Raw genomic sequence first — 19608 nt, 5'->3', positions numbered from 1 at the left:
TCTGAGACCAGACCCAGCCAGGCTGGGCACAGGGGTAGAGGCAGCCAAACTGTGGTACCTCAGTGACAGTAGGAAGCATGGAGCCTTCAGAGCAGGGAGTGTGGGGTGGAGTGGGGGTGTTTTTCTAGTCCTATCACTAGGCAGCATGGTATAATGGGATGAATCTAGCAGATTTGGGTTGAATCCTGCCTTTGCCACTTACTTGCTGTGTGACTTTGGGCAAATTACTTATCACGAAGTCTCAGTTTTCTTATCTGTAAAGTGGAGCTAATAAAAGAACTGGGTTCCTAAAGTGTGGGGACTAAATGAGGTATTGTATGTAAAGTGTCAGAATAGTATGAGATACGCAGCTGCTTAATAAATGTTAGTTCCTTTCTCATTTCTCGTTGCTTAGAAATTCATAGGTTTCTTTGACAAATAGACTGTAGAAAAGGTGATACTTACTTTGATCAGTTAGATGAAGGCCAGTACACTTGTTGATGAGGTGAAGTCGCTCAGTCGTGTCCGACTCTGCGACCCCATGGACTGTAACCTACTAGGCTTCTCCGTCCATGGGATTCTCCAGGCAAGAATACTGGAGTGGATTGCCATTTCCTTCTCCAAGGGATCTTCCCGACCCAGGGATTGAACCCGGGTCTCCCGTATTGGAGGCAGATGCTTTAACCTCTGAGCCACCACTTGTTAGAGGTGCTCTAAAGAGTGCCCCAAGAACTCCCAAGTTTGTAGGAAGCATCGGATTTACTTAAGTTTACACAGAAGGAAATTGAGGCCCCAGGGAAGAGATTAAGCAGCTTATGTCAGACAAGTGAATCATTGATGGAGCTGGGGCCAGAAGCTGGATCTCCTGACCATCCCCACCCCTACCCCACCCTCACCCACATCAGGGTATCTCACTGCCTGTTTTATAGATGGGCTTGGTTGCTTCCCAGGACTAGAGAAAGAAGTAACTATGCCTGCATGCCCAGGCAGGAGTGTAAATGACACACTGATGTCAGAAGCTTTTCTTTATCTAGGGAAACAAAGCTATGAATCAGAAAAGAGCACAAACCATAGTATAGTAGATCATCCTCACTTGCGGGACCCAGACCAGTGGTTTTTCAACCTTTCATGTCTTATACTCCTCTCCCCTCTATACCCACTAAATTCGAGCAGAAGAGAAACAAAAGTCCAGTTTTTCCTATATCATTTCCTTGTTTATAGGTCCTCTCTTATTAAGTTATTATTAACAGTATGATTGAAGAATATAAAAGCTATAGTAATGTGATTGAGAGTCAATTACTATTACTCAAATACAAGATGACAAGACTAATGCAATGCTCTTTTGTCAGCAGATTTATATTTAATGACAGTTAGAATCAGGTAAATTCAGAGGCCCTCAGAATCCCTGGGTCATATGGCATAACATTTTGACCTGGGCTGGACAGGAGAATGCATTTACAGATGGTGGGAGTGTGGAGACAGGTGTTTGGTGGATAATCCCTGGGAGGAGAGGCACAACAGAAAATTTACAGTTGAGTATGGGAATGGTCACAGGTAGTTAATCTTAGAAAATATGATATTCAGGAGATGATGGACATGGGGAGAAAGGTGAAGAAATTCTTGGTGAATGTTACGTGCTCTATTTACTGCTTGTTGAGATCCACTGGTGTTGACCCGTATACTAGAGTGAAGACGGGAGCAAGCACCAGGAGCTAGAATTCATGGAAGTGTTCCTGGGGGAGGTGGGTAATCCTACCAGGATCCTTCCTGCTTTGCCGGCAGGGAACTGAGCCCCTGCTGTTTGCCCCCACAGGCTCGCTGTAACCAATACCACCATGACAGGGACTGTGTTGAAGATGACAGACCGGAGCCATCGGCAGAAGCTGCAGCTGAAGGCCCTGGACACGGTGCTCTTTGGGCCTCCTCTCTGTGAGTCCTGGGGAGAGGGAAGGCTGCTGATGTGCCATGGACCCCAAGGCTGGGTTGAGGTCCTGGGTCTGCCCCAAAGGGATAAAATGATTGTTCTAGAGAGGTACATCAGAAGGTTAAAGAAGGCATTCTATAAGAGAGGTGGCATGTGACCTCTGCCTTTAAAGATGGGTAGGGCTTTATTCCATGGAGGAGGCAGGAGAGGCCAGTCTAGGTGGAGAAGACAACCTGAGTGAGAATGCAGACACTAAATATGAATGGTATGCTCAGGGATAACAACCTGAAGCCGGCTGAGTGCCGTCTAGCTGTTCCTGCTGCCGCTGTGGACGTGCAGAGGCCATGGACTGACTGCTGAACATTTCGTGTCCTTGAACAACCAGACAGGGCTAAGCAGGCTTTCACTGAAGCAACAAAGATACACTTAGACTAGGGCAGGTTGGTCTCTTCAGCCCAGGGTCAGCTGAGGGGATTAGGTGCTTCAGCTCCTGAACATCTGTCAGGTGGGAATGATCAACCTTGCCATCCTTTTTTATCCTAAGTGAACTCAACACAGAGTAGTAAAATTTCTTAGAAAATTTGCCTTGACCAGAAGGCCCTTCAGGCCTACTCTGTGTCCTTTGGGAGCTGTTGGCACCAGCCTGACCCCAGTGGAGGATGCCAGCAGCAGGATACTTTGAAGCCCAACACCAGTCCAGAGAAGCCGCAGGCAGGCAGGGTCAGTGGCAGTGTGACATTTCCCTGTCTGTGCGTTTGGCTTGACAAATACCCCAGCTGATGTCTCAATAGAGGTGGATAGGTCCATAATTTTTTGGTTTAAAAAAGCTTTAATAGACTTTATTTTTATTTTATTATTTTTTAAGATTTGTTTATTTTAGTTTTTAGCCACACGGCTTGTGGGATCTTAGTTCCCCAACCAGGGATCAAACTCAGACCCACAGTAGTGAAAGCCCGAGTCTTAACCACCAAGAAATTCCCTATTTTTATTTTTTAATTTAAAACATTAAACAAATTTTTTTTTCTCTTTTAGCCATGCTGCATGGTATGTGGGATCCTAGTTCCCTTAACGGGGGTTGAACCCATGCCACTGCAGTGGAAGCAGAGTCTTAACCACTGTACCACTGGGGAAGTCCCTAGACTTTATTTTTTTGAGTAGATTTAGGTTCACATCAAAATTGAGTGGAAGGTACAGAGATTTTCCATACGCTTCTGCCCCCATACATGCACAGCCTTCCCCATTAAAAACATCTTCACCACAGTGGTAGATTTGTAACAACTGCTGAACCTACACCGACACAGCGTTATCACCCTGAGTCCATAGTTTACATTAAGATTCACTCTTGGTGTTGTGCAGTCTGTGGGTTTGGACAAATATATAATGAGTTGTATCCACCTGTGTGGTGTCAGACAGAATGGTTTTTCACTGCCCTAAAGATCCTCTGTGCTCCACCTGTTTATCCTTCTTTCTTCCTCAACCCCTGGCAATCATTGATTTTTTTTTTTCTTTACCTCTCCATAGTTTTGTCTTCTTCAGAAGGTCTCTACCTTTTGTAAGTGTGAAACAGAGCAACATGGGAGAAGACCGTTTTCATCCGCTTTGTTGCCTTTTTTGGTCTTGTTCTATGTGTTTAGTCACTCAGTCATGTCTGACTCTTTGCGACCCCATGGACTGTAGCCCACCAGGCCTCTCTGTCTATGAGGATTCTCCAGGCAAGAATACTGGAGTGGGTTACCATGCCCTCCTCCAGGGGATCTTCCCAACCCAGGGATCAAACCCAGCTCTCCTGCATCGCAGGTGGATTCTTTACTGTGTAAGCCACCAGGGAAGCCTTTTAGGTCCTAGGACACATTTTTTCTTATCATTCATTTATAAGTTTTAAATAAATGACACAATGAAGGCTCTAATTGTGAGGCCCACCCTCTGTACTGAGCAATGGCCTTTTATTCATCTACCAACCTTTTTAAAGCACCTACTGTGCACCACTAACTGACAGTCTCTTCTCTCAAGAAGTTCCATCTAAATGAACATTGGCATGTCAACAAATTAAATAAATGGTCGACAGATACAGTGGTATAACAGTCATGTAAGTCATTCCATAGTTCAGATGGGAGCACAAAGTAGGGAGGAGTTTTCAGTTGGAGACCGAGAAGTTTTATGGAGAGGATCACTCTTGAGTTGACTCTTGAAAAATGGGAAGTGGCCTTATTAAACTTTCTTTATTAACAGCCTACCCCCCTCTCTTTGTATACACCAGCAAAACTATATCAGAAGAATCAAACCCAGCAGTGAAAGCTAGGTTATTTTTTCAGAGGCTCTCCCATGTTACCCTGCAGTTAGGGGGAGGCCTTTGGCAGCCTGAAATCTTCTTTAGTCTTCTGAGATATACTAATAGACTGTTAACACAGCTAGTGCTAATGGTAAAGAATCCACCCGCCAGTGCAGGAGACATAAGATGTAAGAGATGTGGGTTTGATCCCTGGTTCAGGAAGATCCCCTGGAAAAGGAAATGGCAACCCACTCCAGTATTCTTGCCTGGAGAATCCCATGAACAGAGAAGCCTGGCGGGCTACAGTCTATAGGGTTGCAAAGAGTCAGACACGACTGAAGCAATGTGGCATACACACGGTCTGTATCGAAATAGTATTTACCATATCTGAAAGGGTGTGTTAGAAACAGGTTAAAGTAAGTAAGAATTACAAATGGAAAAATCACCTTTTTCTCAAGCACACACGGAACCTTCTCCAGGATAGATCATATCCTGGGCCATAAATCTAGCCTTGGTAAGTTCAAAAAAATTGAAATAATTCCAAGCATCTTTTCTGACCATAATGCAGTAAGATTAGATGTCAATTACAGGAGAAAAACTATTAAAAATTCCAACATATGGAGGCTGAACAACATGTTGCTGAACAACTAACAGATCACAGAAGAAATCAAAATATGCACAGAAACGAATGAAAATGAAAACACAACAACCCCAAACCTATGGGACACTATAAAAGTAGTGCGAAGGGGAAGGTTCATAGCAATACAGGCTTACCTCAAGAAACAAGAAAAAAAGTCAAATAAATAACCTAACTCTACACCTCAAGCAACTAGAAAAGGAAGAAATGAAGAACCCTAGGGATAGTAGAAGGAAAGAAAGCTTAAAAATTAGGGCAGAAATAAATGCAAAAGAAACATAAGAGACCAGAGCAAAAATCAACAAAGCCAAAAGCTGGTTCTTTGAGAAGATAAATAAAATTGACAAACCATTAGCCAGACTCATCAAGAAACAAAGGGAGAAAAATCAAATCAACAAAATTAGAAATGAAAATGGAGAGATCACAACAGACAACACAAAAATATGGAGGATCATAAGACCATTATTAGCAACTATATGCCAATGTAATGGACAACTTGGAAGAAATGGACAAATTCTTAGAAAAGTGCAACTTTTCAAAACTGAACCAGGAAGAAATAGGAAATCTTAACAGACCCATCACAAGCAAAGAAATTGAAACTGTAATCAGAAATCTTCCAGCAAACAAAAGCCCAGGTCCAGATGGCTTCACAGCTGAATTCTACCAAAAATTTAGAGAAGAGCTAACACCTATCCTACTCAAACTCTCCAGAAAATTGCAGAGGAAGGTAAACTTCCAAACTCATTCTATGAGGCCACCATCACCCTAATACCAAAACCTGACAAAGATGCCACAAAAAAGAGAAAACTACAGGCCAATATTGCTGATGAACATAGATGCAAAAGTCCTTAACAAAACTCTAGCAATCAGAATCCAACAACACATTAAAAAGATCATTCACCATGACCAAGTGGGCTTTATCCCAGGGATGCAAGGATTCTTCAATATCCACAAATCAATGAATGTAATTCACCACATTAACAAACTGAAAAATAAAAGCCATATGATTATCTCAATAGATGCAGAGAAAGCCTTTGACAAAATCCAACCTCCATTTATGATAAAACTCTCCAGAAAGCAGGAATAGAAGGAACATACCTCAACATAATAAAAGCTATATATGACAAACCCACATCAAACATTATCCTCAATGGTGAAATATTGAAAGCATTTCCCCTAAAGTCAGGAACAAGACAAGGGTGCCCACTTTCACCACTACTATTCAACATAGTTTTGGAAGTTTTGGCCACAGCAATCAGAGCAGAAAAAGAAATAAAAGGAATCCAAATTGGAAAAGAAGAAGTAAAACCCTCACTATTTGCAGATGACATGATCCTCTACACAGAAAACCCTAAAGACTCCACCAGAAAATTACTAGAGCTAATCAATGAATATAGTAAAGTTGCAGGATATAAAATCAACACACAGAAATCCCTTGCATTCCTATACACTAACAATGAGAAAGCAGAAAGAGAAATTAAGGAAACAATTCCATTCATCATTGCAACGAAAAGAATAAAATACTTAGGAAGATATCTACCTAAAGAAACAAAAGACCTATATATAGAAAACTATAAAACACTGGTGAAAGAAATCAAAGGGGACATAAATAGATGGAGAAATATACTGTGTTCATGGATTGAAAGAATCCATATAGTGAAAATGAGTATGCTGCCCAAAGCAATCTATAGATTCAATGCAATCCCTATCAAGCTACCAACGGTATTTTTCAGAGAACTAGAACAAATAATTTCACGATTTGTATGGAAATACAAAAAACCTCGAATAGCCAAAGCAATCTTGAGAAAGAAGAATGGAACTGGAGGAATCAACCTGCCTGACTTCAGGCTCTACTACAAGGCCACAGTCATCAAGACAGTATGGCTGGCACAAAGACAGAAATATAGATCAATGGAACAAAAGAGAAAGCCCAGAGATAAATCCACGCACCTATGGACACCTTATCTTTGATAAAGGAGAAAAGGTTATACAATGGAGAAAAGACAATCTCTTTAACAAGTGGTGCCGGGAAAACTGGTCAATCACTTGTAAAAGAATGAAACTAGCATACTTTCTAACACCATACACAAAAATAAACTCAAAATGGATTAAAGATCTAAATGTAAGACCAGAAACTATAAAATTCCTAGAGGAGAACATAGGCAAAACACTCTCCAACATAAACCAGAGCAGGATCCTCTATGATCCACGTCCCAGAATTCTGGAAATAAAAGCAAAAATGAACAAATGGGATCTAATTAAAATTAAAAGCTTCTGCACAACAAAGGAAACTATAAGCAAGGTGAAAAGACAGCCTTCAGAATGGGAGAAAATAATAGCAAATGAAGCAACCCATAAAAGAATTAATCTCAAAAATATACAAGCAACTCCTGCAGCTCAATTCCAGAAAAATAAACAACCCAATCAAAAAGTGGGCCAAAGAACTAAACAGACATTTCTCCAAAGAAGATGCAGATGGCTAACAAACCCATGAAAAGATGCTCAACATCACTCATTATCAGAGAAATGCAGATCAAAATCACAATAAGGTACCATTTCATGCCAGTCAGAATGGCTGCTATCCAAAAGTCTACAAGCAATAAATGCTGGAGAAGGTGTGGAGAAAAGGGAACCCTCTTACACTGTTGGTGGGAATGCAAACTAGTACAGCCACTATGGAGAACAGTGTGGCGATTCCTTGAAAAACTGGAAATAGAGCTGCCATATGACCCAGCAATCCCACTGCTGGGCATATACAGTGAGGAAACCAGAATTGAAAGAGACACATGTACTCCAATGTTTATTGCAGCACTGTTTATAATAGCCAGGACATGGAAGCAACCTAGATGCCCATCAGCAGACAAATGGATAAGAAAGCTGTGGTACATATACACAATGGAATATTACTCAGCCATTAAAAAGAATACATTTGAATCAGTTCTAATGAGGTGGATGAAACTGAAGCCTATTATATAGAGTGAAGTAAGCCAGAAAGAAAAACACCAATACAGTATACTAATGCATATATATGGAATTGAGAAAGATGGTAACGATAACCCTGTATGCGAGATAGCAAAAGAGACACAGATGTATAGAAAAGTCTTTTGGACTCTGTGGGAGAGGGCAATGGTGTGATGATTTGGGAGAATGGCATTGAAACATGTATAATATCATATATGAAATGAATCGCCAGTCCAGGTTTGATGCATGATACAGGGTGCTCGGGACTGGTGCACTGGGATAACCCAGAGGGATGGGATGGGGAGGGAAGAGGGAGGGGGTTTCAGGATGGGGAACACATGTAAACCCATGGCGGATTCATGTCAGTGTATGGCAAAACCAGTACACTATTGTAAAGTAATTATCCTCCGATTAAAATAAATTAAAAAAAAAAAAGAAAAATCAGCTAGGTCTAGAGAGCATGAGAATCAGAATCCTGGGTACATGGTACTGGGTCCTGGAGGTCAGAGCCAGCAAGGGGAGCCCCAGTAAATTGGGTTAGGCTGATACCAAGACAGGAGTATCTTCTCCTAGACTCATTTCATTTAGCCTCTAGGTTGCCTGTAACCTAATCTAAAGGAGATCAGAGGTCAGCAGAAAACTTTCTGAGGTAGGCAGAGCAGAGGTGCTATAGTTAAGAAGATACTTCACATCCACTAGGATAGCTACAATAAAAGTGAAAACAGAGGAAAGAACAGAAAGTAAGTGTTGGCAGGGATGTGGAGAAATTAGAACACTTGTACATTTCTAGTTATAAGGAGAAAGGTTCAGCTACTTTAGAACATAGTCTCATTGTTCCTCAAAAAGTTAAACGTAGTTACCATATAACTCAGCGATTCCATACCTGGGAATGTACCCCAAAATTGAAAACAGGTACTGAAACAAGTACATGTACATAGCAGCTTTATTCACAATAGCTGAGGTGGAAGCAACCCATATATACATTGATGGATGAATGGATAAATAGTTGTAGTATATAAACACAATGAAATGTAACAATCATAAAAGGAAGTGAAGTTCTGATTACATGCTACAAGAACATGTATTGTTTGATTCCATTTATATGCAATATTCAGAATAGATAAATCCATAGGGATCAAATTAAGATTGGTGGCTGGCAGGGGCTAGAGTGAGTGGGAAATGGGAAGTGGCTGGTAATGGGTATGGGATTTCTTTTGGGATAATGATGAAGGTTCTAAAATTAATTGTGCTGATGGTTGCACAATCTTGTGAATACACTAAAATCACTGAATTGTTTAATTTAAAAGAATGAATTTTAGAGTATGTGGATTATATCTCCCATCATCACCATCATCATTATTTCAACTTGATTTTTTATAACCTTTAGACTTCCATTTAGAGAACTTCTTATAAACCTAGGGAAGCACCTTGGTCTCTTTTCAAAATTGCCCCTCACTGTATGACTTTTGTGTAGATTGTTTTTCTCAGTATATATTTGCTGATTTGTATCATGAAACAACTGAACTGAAGGATCCTTATGACTTCTTTCAGCTGTGACATTCCATGATTTGGGGGAGAAACCCTTTGGTTAATAAGGATTCTGTGTAAAAGATAGGAGGCCTGTTCTTTCCCCTTACTACCTGTATCCTGTACTTTTAGGACTTCTGTGTTCAGCCCTTGTCTTATCATGTGACCTTTGGCAGTTCACTTTTCCTGCTTAGATTTGGCTTCCCTCATCTGTGGAATGGTCTTGGTCATTTAGGCTCTTACTGGCTCTCTCATTCAAGAACTCAGAGTTGGTGTCCTCCTGGGAGCTAAGATGAATCCAGCAGCTGTCCTGATGGCAGAGATTGTTTTTTATACTTTCCTGCTAATGCTTCTTAAAGAAAAATTTAGAAAATTGTCAGCTGGAACCTAAGGAAGATACTAGGAAGCTCTTTGCCAGGAGACTTCTGCAAGAGTGGGCCGCCCCTGGTGGGTGCCTGCAGAGAATCCCTTGACCTGTGTCCCCTAGGTTCTGTTTTCCCATTTGCACGTGGACTAAAACCCTTAGTCAGTGCTCTTCCCTGTCCAGCACCCATGCAGGATTTAGAGTGATGGCCTGTGCTAGCTTGGACCTGGGTTCTGCATCCAGGGTGAGCTGGTTAAGGCTGTGATCTCAGGCCTCCCCACTGGCTTGCAGTGAACACCCCCTGAGCACCTGGGCTGGCTTCAGTTGCCAGCTGTGGCTACCTTGCCCAGTATTAATGAAATCCCACCACCGGCCTGAGGCTTGAGAAATTGCAAATCACAATTTTGTTTACAGTAGTAGCTGGAGGGTCTGCTGAGTGAGTGGATCCATCTGCCCGCAGCAGCCTCAGAGCTTGGGAAGAGGGAAGGAGGATCAGACTGGCTCAGCCTGGAGTCCTGACCAGGAAGACAGCTCGGCCCTCCCTGCCTGGGCCACAGAGCAGCGCAGGTGTTTCCCGTCTTTTCCGCCAGCAGAGCTGGCTCTAGGCTGGCCCAGCTGGGGCTCTCCTGACAGTGCCGGTGTCAGGTGTGCTCTGAGACACAGAGGCCCAAAGACAGTGCTCAGTTTGGGGTCTCAGCTGATCTCTCATTATGGCAGCAAATGATTCACTGAGGCTCAAATGAGGCGAGTTTTAAACAGCAGAGCCATGACTCAAACCTAGGTTTTTAGCTTATATTTCAGCTCTCTTTTCTACTGTATTATCCCACCCTCCACTTCTGTTAGAGGAGACAAGATGTAAGAGTCCCAGCTCTGAAATCAAACAGACTGGCTCTATCACTCAGTCACTTGGTGACCTTGGGCACATTCCTAAGGTTCTCTGTGTCCCAGTTTCCCCTAAGTGGTAGCTGCTGTTGTTAGTGTGTATCACTGTCTTGGGCTCAGGGGTGGGTGCCCTTTATGCTGTTAGGAGTACTGAGAAAGGTGCAGAAAGAGGCCTGCACAGTAATCATGGGGGTTGGGGGGACTTGTGAAGAGGAAAAGACAAAGACTGCACCTGTTTTCCTTCCACAGTGGCTCAGGTAATAGGAGAAGGCACCAGTGAGCGGGAGGGGCTGCCTTCTGGGACAGCTTGCTCTGTTCTTAGGCGCTTTCTCCTTTTTGTTATGTTCCTTCTCTAGGATGCCTTTCCAGCCTCTTCCTGGGCATGCTCAACCCTTCCCTCTTACTTTCCAATTTCCTCTGGGGATCCACAGCCCTTTGTACCTGCTTTTTTGTTTGTTATTTCAGATTTCCCTCTCTTTTATTGAAAGTATAATTGATTATACTAGTACAATATTGTGTTAGTTTCAGGAGTGCAGAAAAGTAATTATATCTGCTTTCTGTATAACAGTCTGTTTCCCTGTCTGTTACTCTTTAAACTGGAAGCTCCTTCAGGATAGATACAGCTTTGTTCATCTGTCATTGCCACTCAGCTTAAGGCCCAGCAAGGAAGAGGTGGAAGTTACACAGAAGGAGGCTGGGCCTCTCCAGAGCTACAGGCTTGGGGGGGAGGTAGGGGAAGAGTCTGGCTCAGCTTAGCTGTGGGGAGAACTGCTCCCCGTGTAGTATCTGTGCACCGGTGGGGCAGCTAAGGCATTTTTTTGGGGGCTACAATCAGAAGAAAAGAGGGCCCAGAAATAGTTCTTACAGGTTAAACAGACACCTCAGCATAGAAGGCTATGTAAATGACAAAAGAAATTCCTAGCACCTACTGTGGCAGTGAGGGGTGAGTATCTGTATCTGTCAGGCACAGGGGACTGTGGGCAGTAGAGAAGCAGATAGAATACGTGGGGAGAGGGGATTCCAGAACGTGATAATCACTGGAGCCTCACGTTCTCACCCTGAAAACTGGCACCCTGAGAATTCTGTCACTCTGCGCTCTGTGCACATGTCAGCATCTCATTTGTTTACACCCTCCTCCCTTGCCTCAAGCCTGACTGTGTTAACAGTTGACCTCATTTTGCTAAAATCTATTTGTAGCACTCAGGCTGGGAATTTTGCCACCTTTTGGCTCCCCAGGCCCAAACCATCTTCCCTGGGTTAGTTGTGTTCATCTCGCCGGCCATGCCCGCTGTCATGAAACCTCTGTAGTTTTTCCGTGGCTGAGTTCACTGGTGACAGGTGGATTCTGAGAGCTGAGTTCCCGTAGAGGCTGTGAGGACAGCTCGCCAGACATTTCTTCCTTTCTTTAACTTATTTTAATTGGGGATAATTACTTTACAATATTGTGATTTTTTTGCCATACATCAACATGAATCAGCCATAGGCATACAAGTGTCCCCTCCTCCTGAATCCCCATCCCTCCAGGTTGTCACAGAGCACCAGCTCTGAGTTCTCTGCATCATACATCAAATTCCCACTCTGCCAGACTCTTGTTCCCAGGAGCTGGTATTTGCCTTCTGTATGCACTTTATATTGTTCCTACCCTTTCCTGCTAGAACCTCCCTTTCTTCTTCCTTTTTGCCTCCTTTCCACCTTTGCTAAGTGCCTGCTCTGGTCAGGCTCTATGCTAAGTGTGAGGCTACAGAGATAAATAAGTCTTGTGCCCTGGTCCTGAGGAACCCACAGTGACTGATATGAAAGCTAAAAAGCACACAGGGCAATCTTAGAGAAAATATATGTTTTTAGCTGTCCAGTGAGTGGGTTGGTCAGGGAATCCTAGTCCAGAGGAGAAGGAATGGGCAGGTCTCTGTAAACTATGGTGGGCTGGGAAGGTGGTAGGAATCGAAGAATGGGACTCAGGTTATGATAGGAAGAAGAACATCATGAATAAGGCACAAACTAGATTCTTAGTTTCCCTATTTCTCCTTCTTTTTTCCTGACACAGTAGTTTATAGATTTTTGTATTAGGGTTCTCCAGAGAAACAGAACCAATAGTATATATATATAGATAGATATATGAGGAGGTTTGTTATGAAAATTGATTCACGCTATCTTGGAGGGCAAGAAGTCCCACAGTCTTCCATATATAAGCTGGAACCCAGGAAAGGTAGGGTTGTAGTTCAGTCTGAGTCTGCAGGCTGAGGACCAGGGGAGCTGATGGTGTGTGAATCCCTGTGAGTCTGAAGACCAAGAGCCAGGAGTGCTGATGTGGGTGGGCAGAGGAATATAAATGTGTAAACTCAAGCTGGAGAGCATATTTGCCCTTCCTCTGCCTTTTGGGTCTGTTCAGACCCTTAGTGCCATGTGGACAATTGGTTGATGTCCAGCCTCATTAATGAAGATTACCTTCTTTCTTAACTCAGTCTACTGATTCAAATATTAATCTCATATGAAGACAACTCCACAGACACACCCAGAAATAATTCTTTATCATCTATCCAGATACCCCTTAGCCCAGTCAAGGTGACACATAGAGTTAACCATTAGGGATTCCCTTAGATATCAAAATTTTCCAAGCCAAGCTTCAATAGTATGTGAACTGTGAACTTCCAGATGTTCAAGCTGGATTTAGAAAAGGCACAGGAATCAGAGATCAAATTGCCACCATTCACTGGATCATCAAAAAAGCAAGAGAGTTTCAGAAAAGTATCTACTTTTGCTTTATTGACTATGCCAAAGCGTTTGACTGTGTGGACTACAACAAACTGTGGAAAATTCTGAAAGAGATGGGAATACCAGACCACCTGACTAGCCTCTTGAGAAATCTGTATGCAGGTCAGGAAGCAACAGTTAGAACTGGACATGGAACAACAGACTGGTTCCAAATTGGGAAAGGAGTACGTCAAGGCTTATTTAACTTCTATGCAGAGTACATCATGAGAAACGCTGGGCTGGAAGAAGCACAAGCTGGAATCAAAATTGCCGGGAGAAATATCAATAACCTCAGATATGCAGATGACACCACCCTTATGGCAGAAAGTGAAGGTGAGCTAAAGAGTCTCTTGATGAAAGTGAAAGAGGAGAGTGAAAAAGTTGGCTTAAAACTCAACTTTCAGAAAACTAAGATCATGGCATCTGGTCCCATCACTTCATGGCAAATAGATGGGGAAACAGTAAAATCAGTGAGAGACTTCATTTTGGGGGGCTTCAAAGTCACTGCAGATGGTGACTGCAGCCATGAAATTAAAAGATGCTTGCTCCTTGGAAGAAAAGTTATGACCAACCTAGATAGCATATTAAAAAACAGACATTACTTTGCCAACAAAGGTCCATCTAGTCAAAGCTATGGTTTTTCCAGTAGTCATATATGGATGTGAGAGTTGGACTATAAAAAAAGCTGAGCACCAAAGAAATGATGCTTTTGATCTGTGGTGTTGGAGAAGACTCTTGAGAGTCCCTTGGACTGCAAGGAGATCCAACCAATCCATCCTAAAGGAAATCAACCCTGAATATTCATTGGAAGGACTGATGCTGATGCTCCAATACTTTGGCCACCTAATGTGAAGAACTGACTCTTTTGAAAAGACCCTGATGTTGGGAAATATTTAAGGCAGGAGGAGAAGGGGATGAAAGAGGATGAGATGGTTGGATGACATCACTGACTCAATGGACATGAGTTTGAGTAAACTCTGGGAGTTGGTGATGGACAGGGAGGCCTGGCGTGCTGCAGTCCATGGGGTCACAAAGAGTCGGACACGACTGAGTGGCTCAACTGAACTGAACTAGGACTGTGGACCCCACTGAAAGGAACTGACAATTCTCACATCTATTTCTCTGAACACCTCAAAGTACTTTCATTTACAACTAGGCATTTAATCTTTTAGAAATTCTGTGATAATGCATTTTACAGCTGAGGAAGCTGAGACTGAGATGGGGGAAGTGAATTTCATAACAAATTAGGGCAGAGGTAAGGACAGAACTCAAACTTCCTAATACTTCATGCAAGATGCTTCCTTTGTTGAAATAAGAGTTTCTCTACACGAGGCCTTATTTTTAACCTCAAAGGCCTGGCCATTCAGCTTTTGGATCTTCACTCTCTGATGGCAGTGCCACAGTCAGCTCCCAGCAGGATGAGGGGGGAAACTTAGGCCGTGAAATTCCTATAGCTGCACCGGGGCTAGATCAGGGGATATAGGTGTACCCTGGTGAGACATGTTTGCGTGTAATAAAGCAGAAACAATGCCTGCTGCATGAGTATGAGAAAGTGGGGTGTAGCGGAAAGACCATGCAGTCAAACAAATCTGGATTTGAATTCCTGCTCTGTTACTTTTCATGGACTCTGACAAGTCAGTGCCTCTATGGAACCTCACTTTTCTGGTCTTCAACATGGGAATACTCTACTGTATAGATTAGTTGTGAGAATTTGAAATGTTAATGTAAATATCTGATACATTTTATGTTTTCTCTATTTCCCTTTTTTCAAAAAAAAGTCCTTCTTATGTGGATTAAAGAGAGGGAGATATCACACTTAAGGCTTTTCAGTGAAGATTCAACCCCACAAATATTTATTGAGTGGCTTCTGTGTGCTGGTCAGTGCTGTGCTTGGTGCTGGCGTACAGAGAAATGATGATCGGTAGCGGCCACAGAGTAAATCAACCAGATTAGACTCATTTTCTTCCCACCAAGCTTGGTAGCCCACAGGCTGTTGACAGGCAGCATGTCTGAGTTTCAGCTATGCATCTGACAAGGCAGAAGGATATAGGGGATAAATGCTTATGTATTTAAGTGGAGTCAAAGCTCACTGAAAAGATTGAGAAGGTACTGATAGGTGGAACAATATTAACTTAGAAGAGGGGGTGATGGATAGATCCTGTCCTTGTCCCTGGTAATTCAATATTTTTATTCATGAGCTGGATGAGAATATGAAGCTGAAAAAAATAGGATCTTGTTTCAAATTAATCTGGACAAGGTAGAATAAGGAACTGAGTAGAAATGATTGGCGCCTAATCTGTATGCCCAACTCAAGGGCTTTGAGGTATTGGAGGCAATAGGAGGAGGGAGCTAGTCACATGAAAAATTGTTGGAACTTAGCATCTTTGACTTTGGATAGGAATGTTGGGGATGTTGGAGGTGAGAAACCCTGGGAATCCAAGATGAAAAGTCCTTAATAAACAGAGGAGACAGAGAGTATCCTAGCCTGTGGTGGAGGCTGGATAGGAGGTATGTGTGTTCCAGAAAGTAAGGCAACTCACTATACTGCAGAGATATTGCTGCTTGTGATCTAAGGACAGGGGAGTGGGGATGTGAGCATGGCTGCAAGTGTAGACCTTCCAGGAAGCTGGAGGGTGGCTGTTGGAGGGCCCTTAGTTGCTCTGTGAAGGTGTTAGTCGCTCAGTCATGTCCAACTCTTTGCCACCTCTTGGACTGTAGTTTACCAGTCTCCTCTGTCCATGGGGTTCTCCAGGCAAGAATCCTGGAGTGGGTTGTCATTCCCTTCTGCAGGGGAGCTTCTTGACCCAGGGATCAAACCTGGTCTCCTGCATTGCAGGCAGATTCTTTACCAGCTGAGCCACCAGGGCAGCGACCAGTTCCTCTGTACAGTCTGGCGCAGACATGTGAAGGACATGGCTACACCCTGGACCTAGTAACTCCCCTCCCATGGATGGAAATAGCATGTGCTAATCTGTCCTTGATTTCACACCATCCCCATGTCCTATTGCTCAGCCTTTCAATGAGGAGCTATGAATATAACCCTTTTTGTCAAAGTGGGCGTCAGCTTCATGAGGTGGAATTTCAGCTACATGTGTCTTTTCCTGCTGTCTGTCTAGACCCTGTCCCAACTTTGTGGCTCCACTGGGTCCTTTTGGGTCCCCCTCAGCCCCTTACTGGGCAGTGAGATCCTGTCAGTCCCCCCGCCCCTTCCCCAACACCAGGTGAGCCAGTGTGCACAGGAGGTCATTACCTCTTTCCCCTTGTCTAGGGCTTTTCTAAGCCGTTGCTGCTCTATTTCTAGTGGAGTACAGTGCAGGCAGGGCATGCAATAGCAGCCTCTTTCCCTCCTGGTATCTCTTTCAGTCTTCTGCGCTGTGGCCCAGTCTCCGGCTCCAGGACTGCCCCTCTGCTGGTCAGTTCAGTTCTTGGGACACGGCATTTGTTCTTATCTTCTGATGTTATTCCTTGTTTAGCTTTTCAGTGTTGCTCTCTCCAGAGCAAAGCATTGCTTTGAACCCCAGCTGGTGAACAGGGCCCTGGCACTTCACCAATAGCCGCCAGGTGTTCTCTGGAGGTAGACCTAGCCCTCTGTTCCGGGACATCCTGATGCTGCTCCTGTTCTGCCTGGTCTCTGGGTGAACCACAGCCTAGATAGAAATGCTCTCTGTAGATGAGACCTGCAGACCTCTATATGATCTAGTCTTTGTATCTTGCACCTAGAATAGCCTCATGGTCTGGGAGACCCAGCTCCTGCAGTAAGCTCAGCCCCACAGCCAATCCTCAGGCTCTAGTGACTTTGCTTGTATCCTTACCAGCCATCCCTCTCCTGCCTACTGTAGTTTCCTAGTGTTTCTTACCCTGTAGGGTAGAAGCCACTGCATCTGGGCACGTGGGCTCACGGCAGCCCAGAATGGCTGGGATGTCCTGAGAAGGCACTAGTCCTCTCCACTGCACATTAGGGAAGCGTGATCCAGTGAGCTTCCTGTATTGCTCTAAGGCCTCTCATCCTTTCCAAAGTAGGCCTTGACCTAGCAGAGAAATAAGCAGAGTGTGGCGAGTGTGTGTCTAAGAAGAGAAACCAATTCCTCCTGAGTGGGAAGGCTTTGTGTAGGAGGGGACACACAGTGTGTGAGGCTGAGCAGGCAGTGGGCCCCCTGACTCACTGTGCCCTTCCTCTCTGGCAGTGACCCGCCATAACCACCTCAAGGACTTCATGCTGGTGGTGTCTATTGTTATTGGTGTGGGTGGCTGCTGGTTTGCCTATATCCAGAACCGTTACTCCAAGGAGCACATGAAGAAGATGATGAAGGACCTGGAGGGCTTACACCGAGCCGAGCAGAGTCTGCATGACCTTCAGGAAAGGTAAGGCCCTGTTCCTGCCCCCTGACCCTGGTGTTGCCAGCTCTTGGGAGCCTCCAGTTTCCACCTGAGATGTGGGCCATCTGGCTCCCGAGACCCTGCTGACATGGTGGCCCAGGCTGTGTCATCCTCCCAAACCTGCGTCAGAGCCTAGGTTCCTGCCGTTCCAGTCACACAGGCAAGTATCCCTCCCCAGAGCAGAAGCTTGTTTCTATCCTTTCTCCCCCGGAGCTTCAGAGGGAGAAGTGTGGAGCTGCTGGAAGGTCTTGAGCTTCCCTGGTTGGATGGCTTGTGTCGGGTCATTCCATCCTCCATCCCCCCTCTTGACTGCTTCCCTTTCCATAGAAGTAGACATAATCACTGTCCTTTCCCAAAGAAACCTCGCAAACTTATCTTCCTAATACCTTTCATGCTGTCTTATATGGCATCTAAATCTCACTTGTTGTATGTGTGCTGTGCTCAGTCTGACTCTTTGCAGCCCATGGACTGTAATCTGCCAGACTCCTCTGCCCATGGAATCTTCCAGGCAAGAATTCTGGAATGGGGTGCCATTTGCTACTCCAGGGGATTGTCCCAACCCAGGGATTGAACCCATGTCTCTTGCATCTCCTGTGTTGGCAGGCGGATTCTTTACCACTAGCACCACCTGGGAAGCACCCACTGTTGTATGACTGGGTAAATCCCTTTCCTTTCTGGGACATATTTCTTCATTAGTAATGTAAAGGAATTGAACTAGGAGCATACCAGGACATTTTAGCTCTGATAGTCTGAGGTTCTGTTTGAATAAAGCATGGCTTATAAACTATTGTAGAAGATCTAGCTGTGAAGGGAAGGTGACAGTCCGCCAGACAACCTAAGTACTTTCTGACATCTAGGAACCAGGTCTGTTTGGGGAATTGGAAGAAAATCACTGCTTCTGGGCCAGAGAGCACGCACTTAAGAAGGAGCAGTGACTCAGTGCCAGCCTATAGGAAGAGAGCTGCAAGGACTGGAATGGCACAGAGGCAGGAGATGAATGGATGTGGAGTCTGAGGAGGTGGCCTTGAAAGATGGGTAGGAAAGATTAACCTGGTGGTTGTGGTTGAGTGTAGAGAGTGAGGCCAGATCCCTAGTACCTTTGGACTCACATGTTGCTGCTGCTGCTGCTAAGTCGCTTCAGTCGTGTCCACATGTTAGTAGGATGCAAAAGGCAATAGAGAATCAATGTGGGTATTTTACTTGTTTGCTTTGTTTTGGTTTTAAGAAAAGGAGAGGCCTGCTTCAGGAGTGTTTGTCAGAAAATGGTTCAGCCACCCTAGGGACTCCTGTTGGGGAGTCTTTGCAGGAATCCACATAAAAGGAAATGAAGTCTGTCTCTTTTCTATTATTTTTATTTATCTATTTATTTTGGAAGGATGGGGAAATGGTTTCTTAAGAACTGGATATTGTTAAGTACATTTAAACATTATTGTTTGTAATCACCACAACCCTCTTAGGTAGGTATTGTTATCCCAGTTTTAGAGTTGAAGAAATGAAGCCTCGGAGAGGGTAAGTGAGCGTAAGTAGTAAGTTAGGAATTTCTTTAATCACAGGCTGCTGCCTCAGTAAAGGCACCCCTAGCAGATTCGTTTCCATGGGCTTTTAGGAGGCAAGAGGAGTTTTATCTTTGAGCTGATTCCTGTCTACTTTGCTGGGCCCCTTGTTCCTGGGCCCTTTTCCAACTGGGGGCTAAATGCTGCTATGTGGGCAGTCCCCATTCTTCATTTGTCTGAAAAACATGTACTGTTTTCATTCCAAAGGCAAAGAATCTAGGCAGGAGGCATTCCAAGTTTGGGGATAAAACTAAACTCCCAGCCCTCCCTGCTCCCCAAGGCCTCCAGAGCTAACTGGCCACTGTGGCACTTTGGGAAACGAATGCACACCCCTCCCAACCCACGACAGTCTTACACCTGTGCACACACATATCCTCCTCTGAC

The 19608-nt window shown here is 44.1% G+C and overlaps 1 protein-coding gene across 8 annotated transcripts in view; it reads left to right on the top strand.

Annotated features, from left to right (window-relative positions):
* Positions 1-19608, top strand: part of STIM1 (stromal interaction molecule 1) — a 198358-nt gene that overhangs the window by 161354 nt on the left and 17396 nt on the right. For 7 of the 8 annotated variants that reach the window (XM_068989190.1, XM_068989187.1, XM_068989188.1 and 4 more), the window contains 2 exons: positions 1793-1908; positions 17479-17656. In XM_068989190.1, the coding sequence (XP_068845291.1) occupies positions 1793-1908; positions 17479-17656 (294 nt within the window). The remainder of the gene's footprint in view (positions 1-1792; positions 1909-17478; positions 17657-19608) is intronic. The other variant, XM_068989191.1, reaches the window with a different exon arrangement.

This window comes from Capricornis sumatraensis, chromosome 16 (assembly GCF_032405125.1).
Source record: "Capricornis sumatraensis isolate serow.1 chromosome 16, serow.2, whole genome shotgun sequence".
Classification (NCBI taxonomy): domain Eukaryota; kingdom Metazoa; phylum Chordata; class Mammalia; order Artiodactyla; family Bovidae; genus Capricornis; species Capricornis sumatraensis.
Note: the sequence above shows the minus strand (reverse complement) of the source record. Positions and strands in the feature narration are given on the sequence as shown.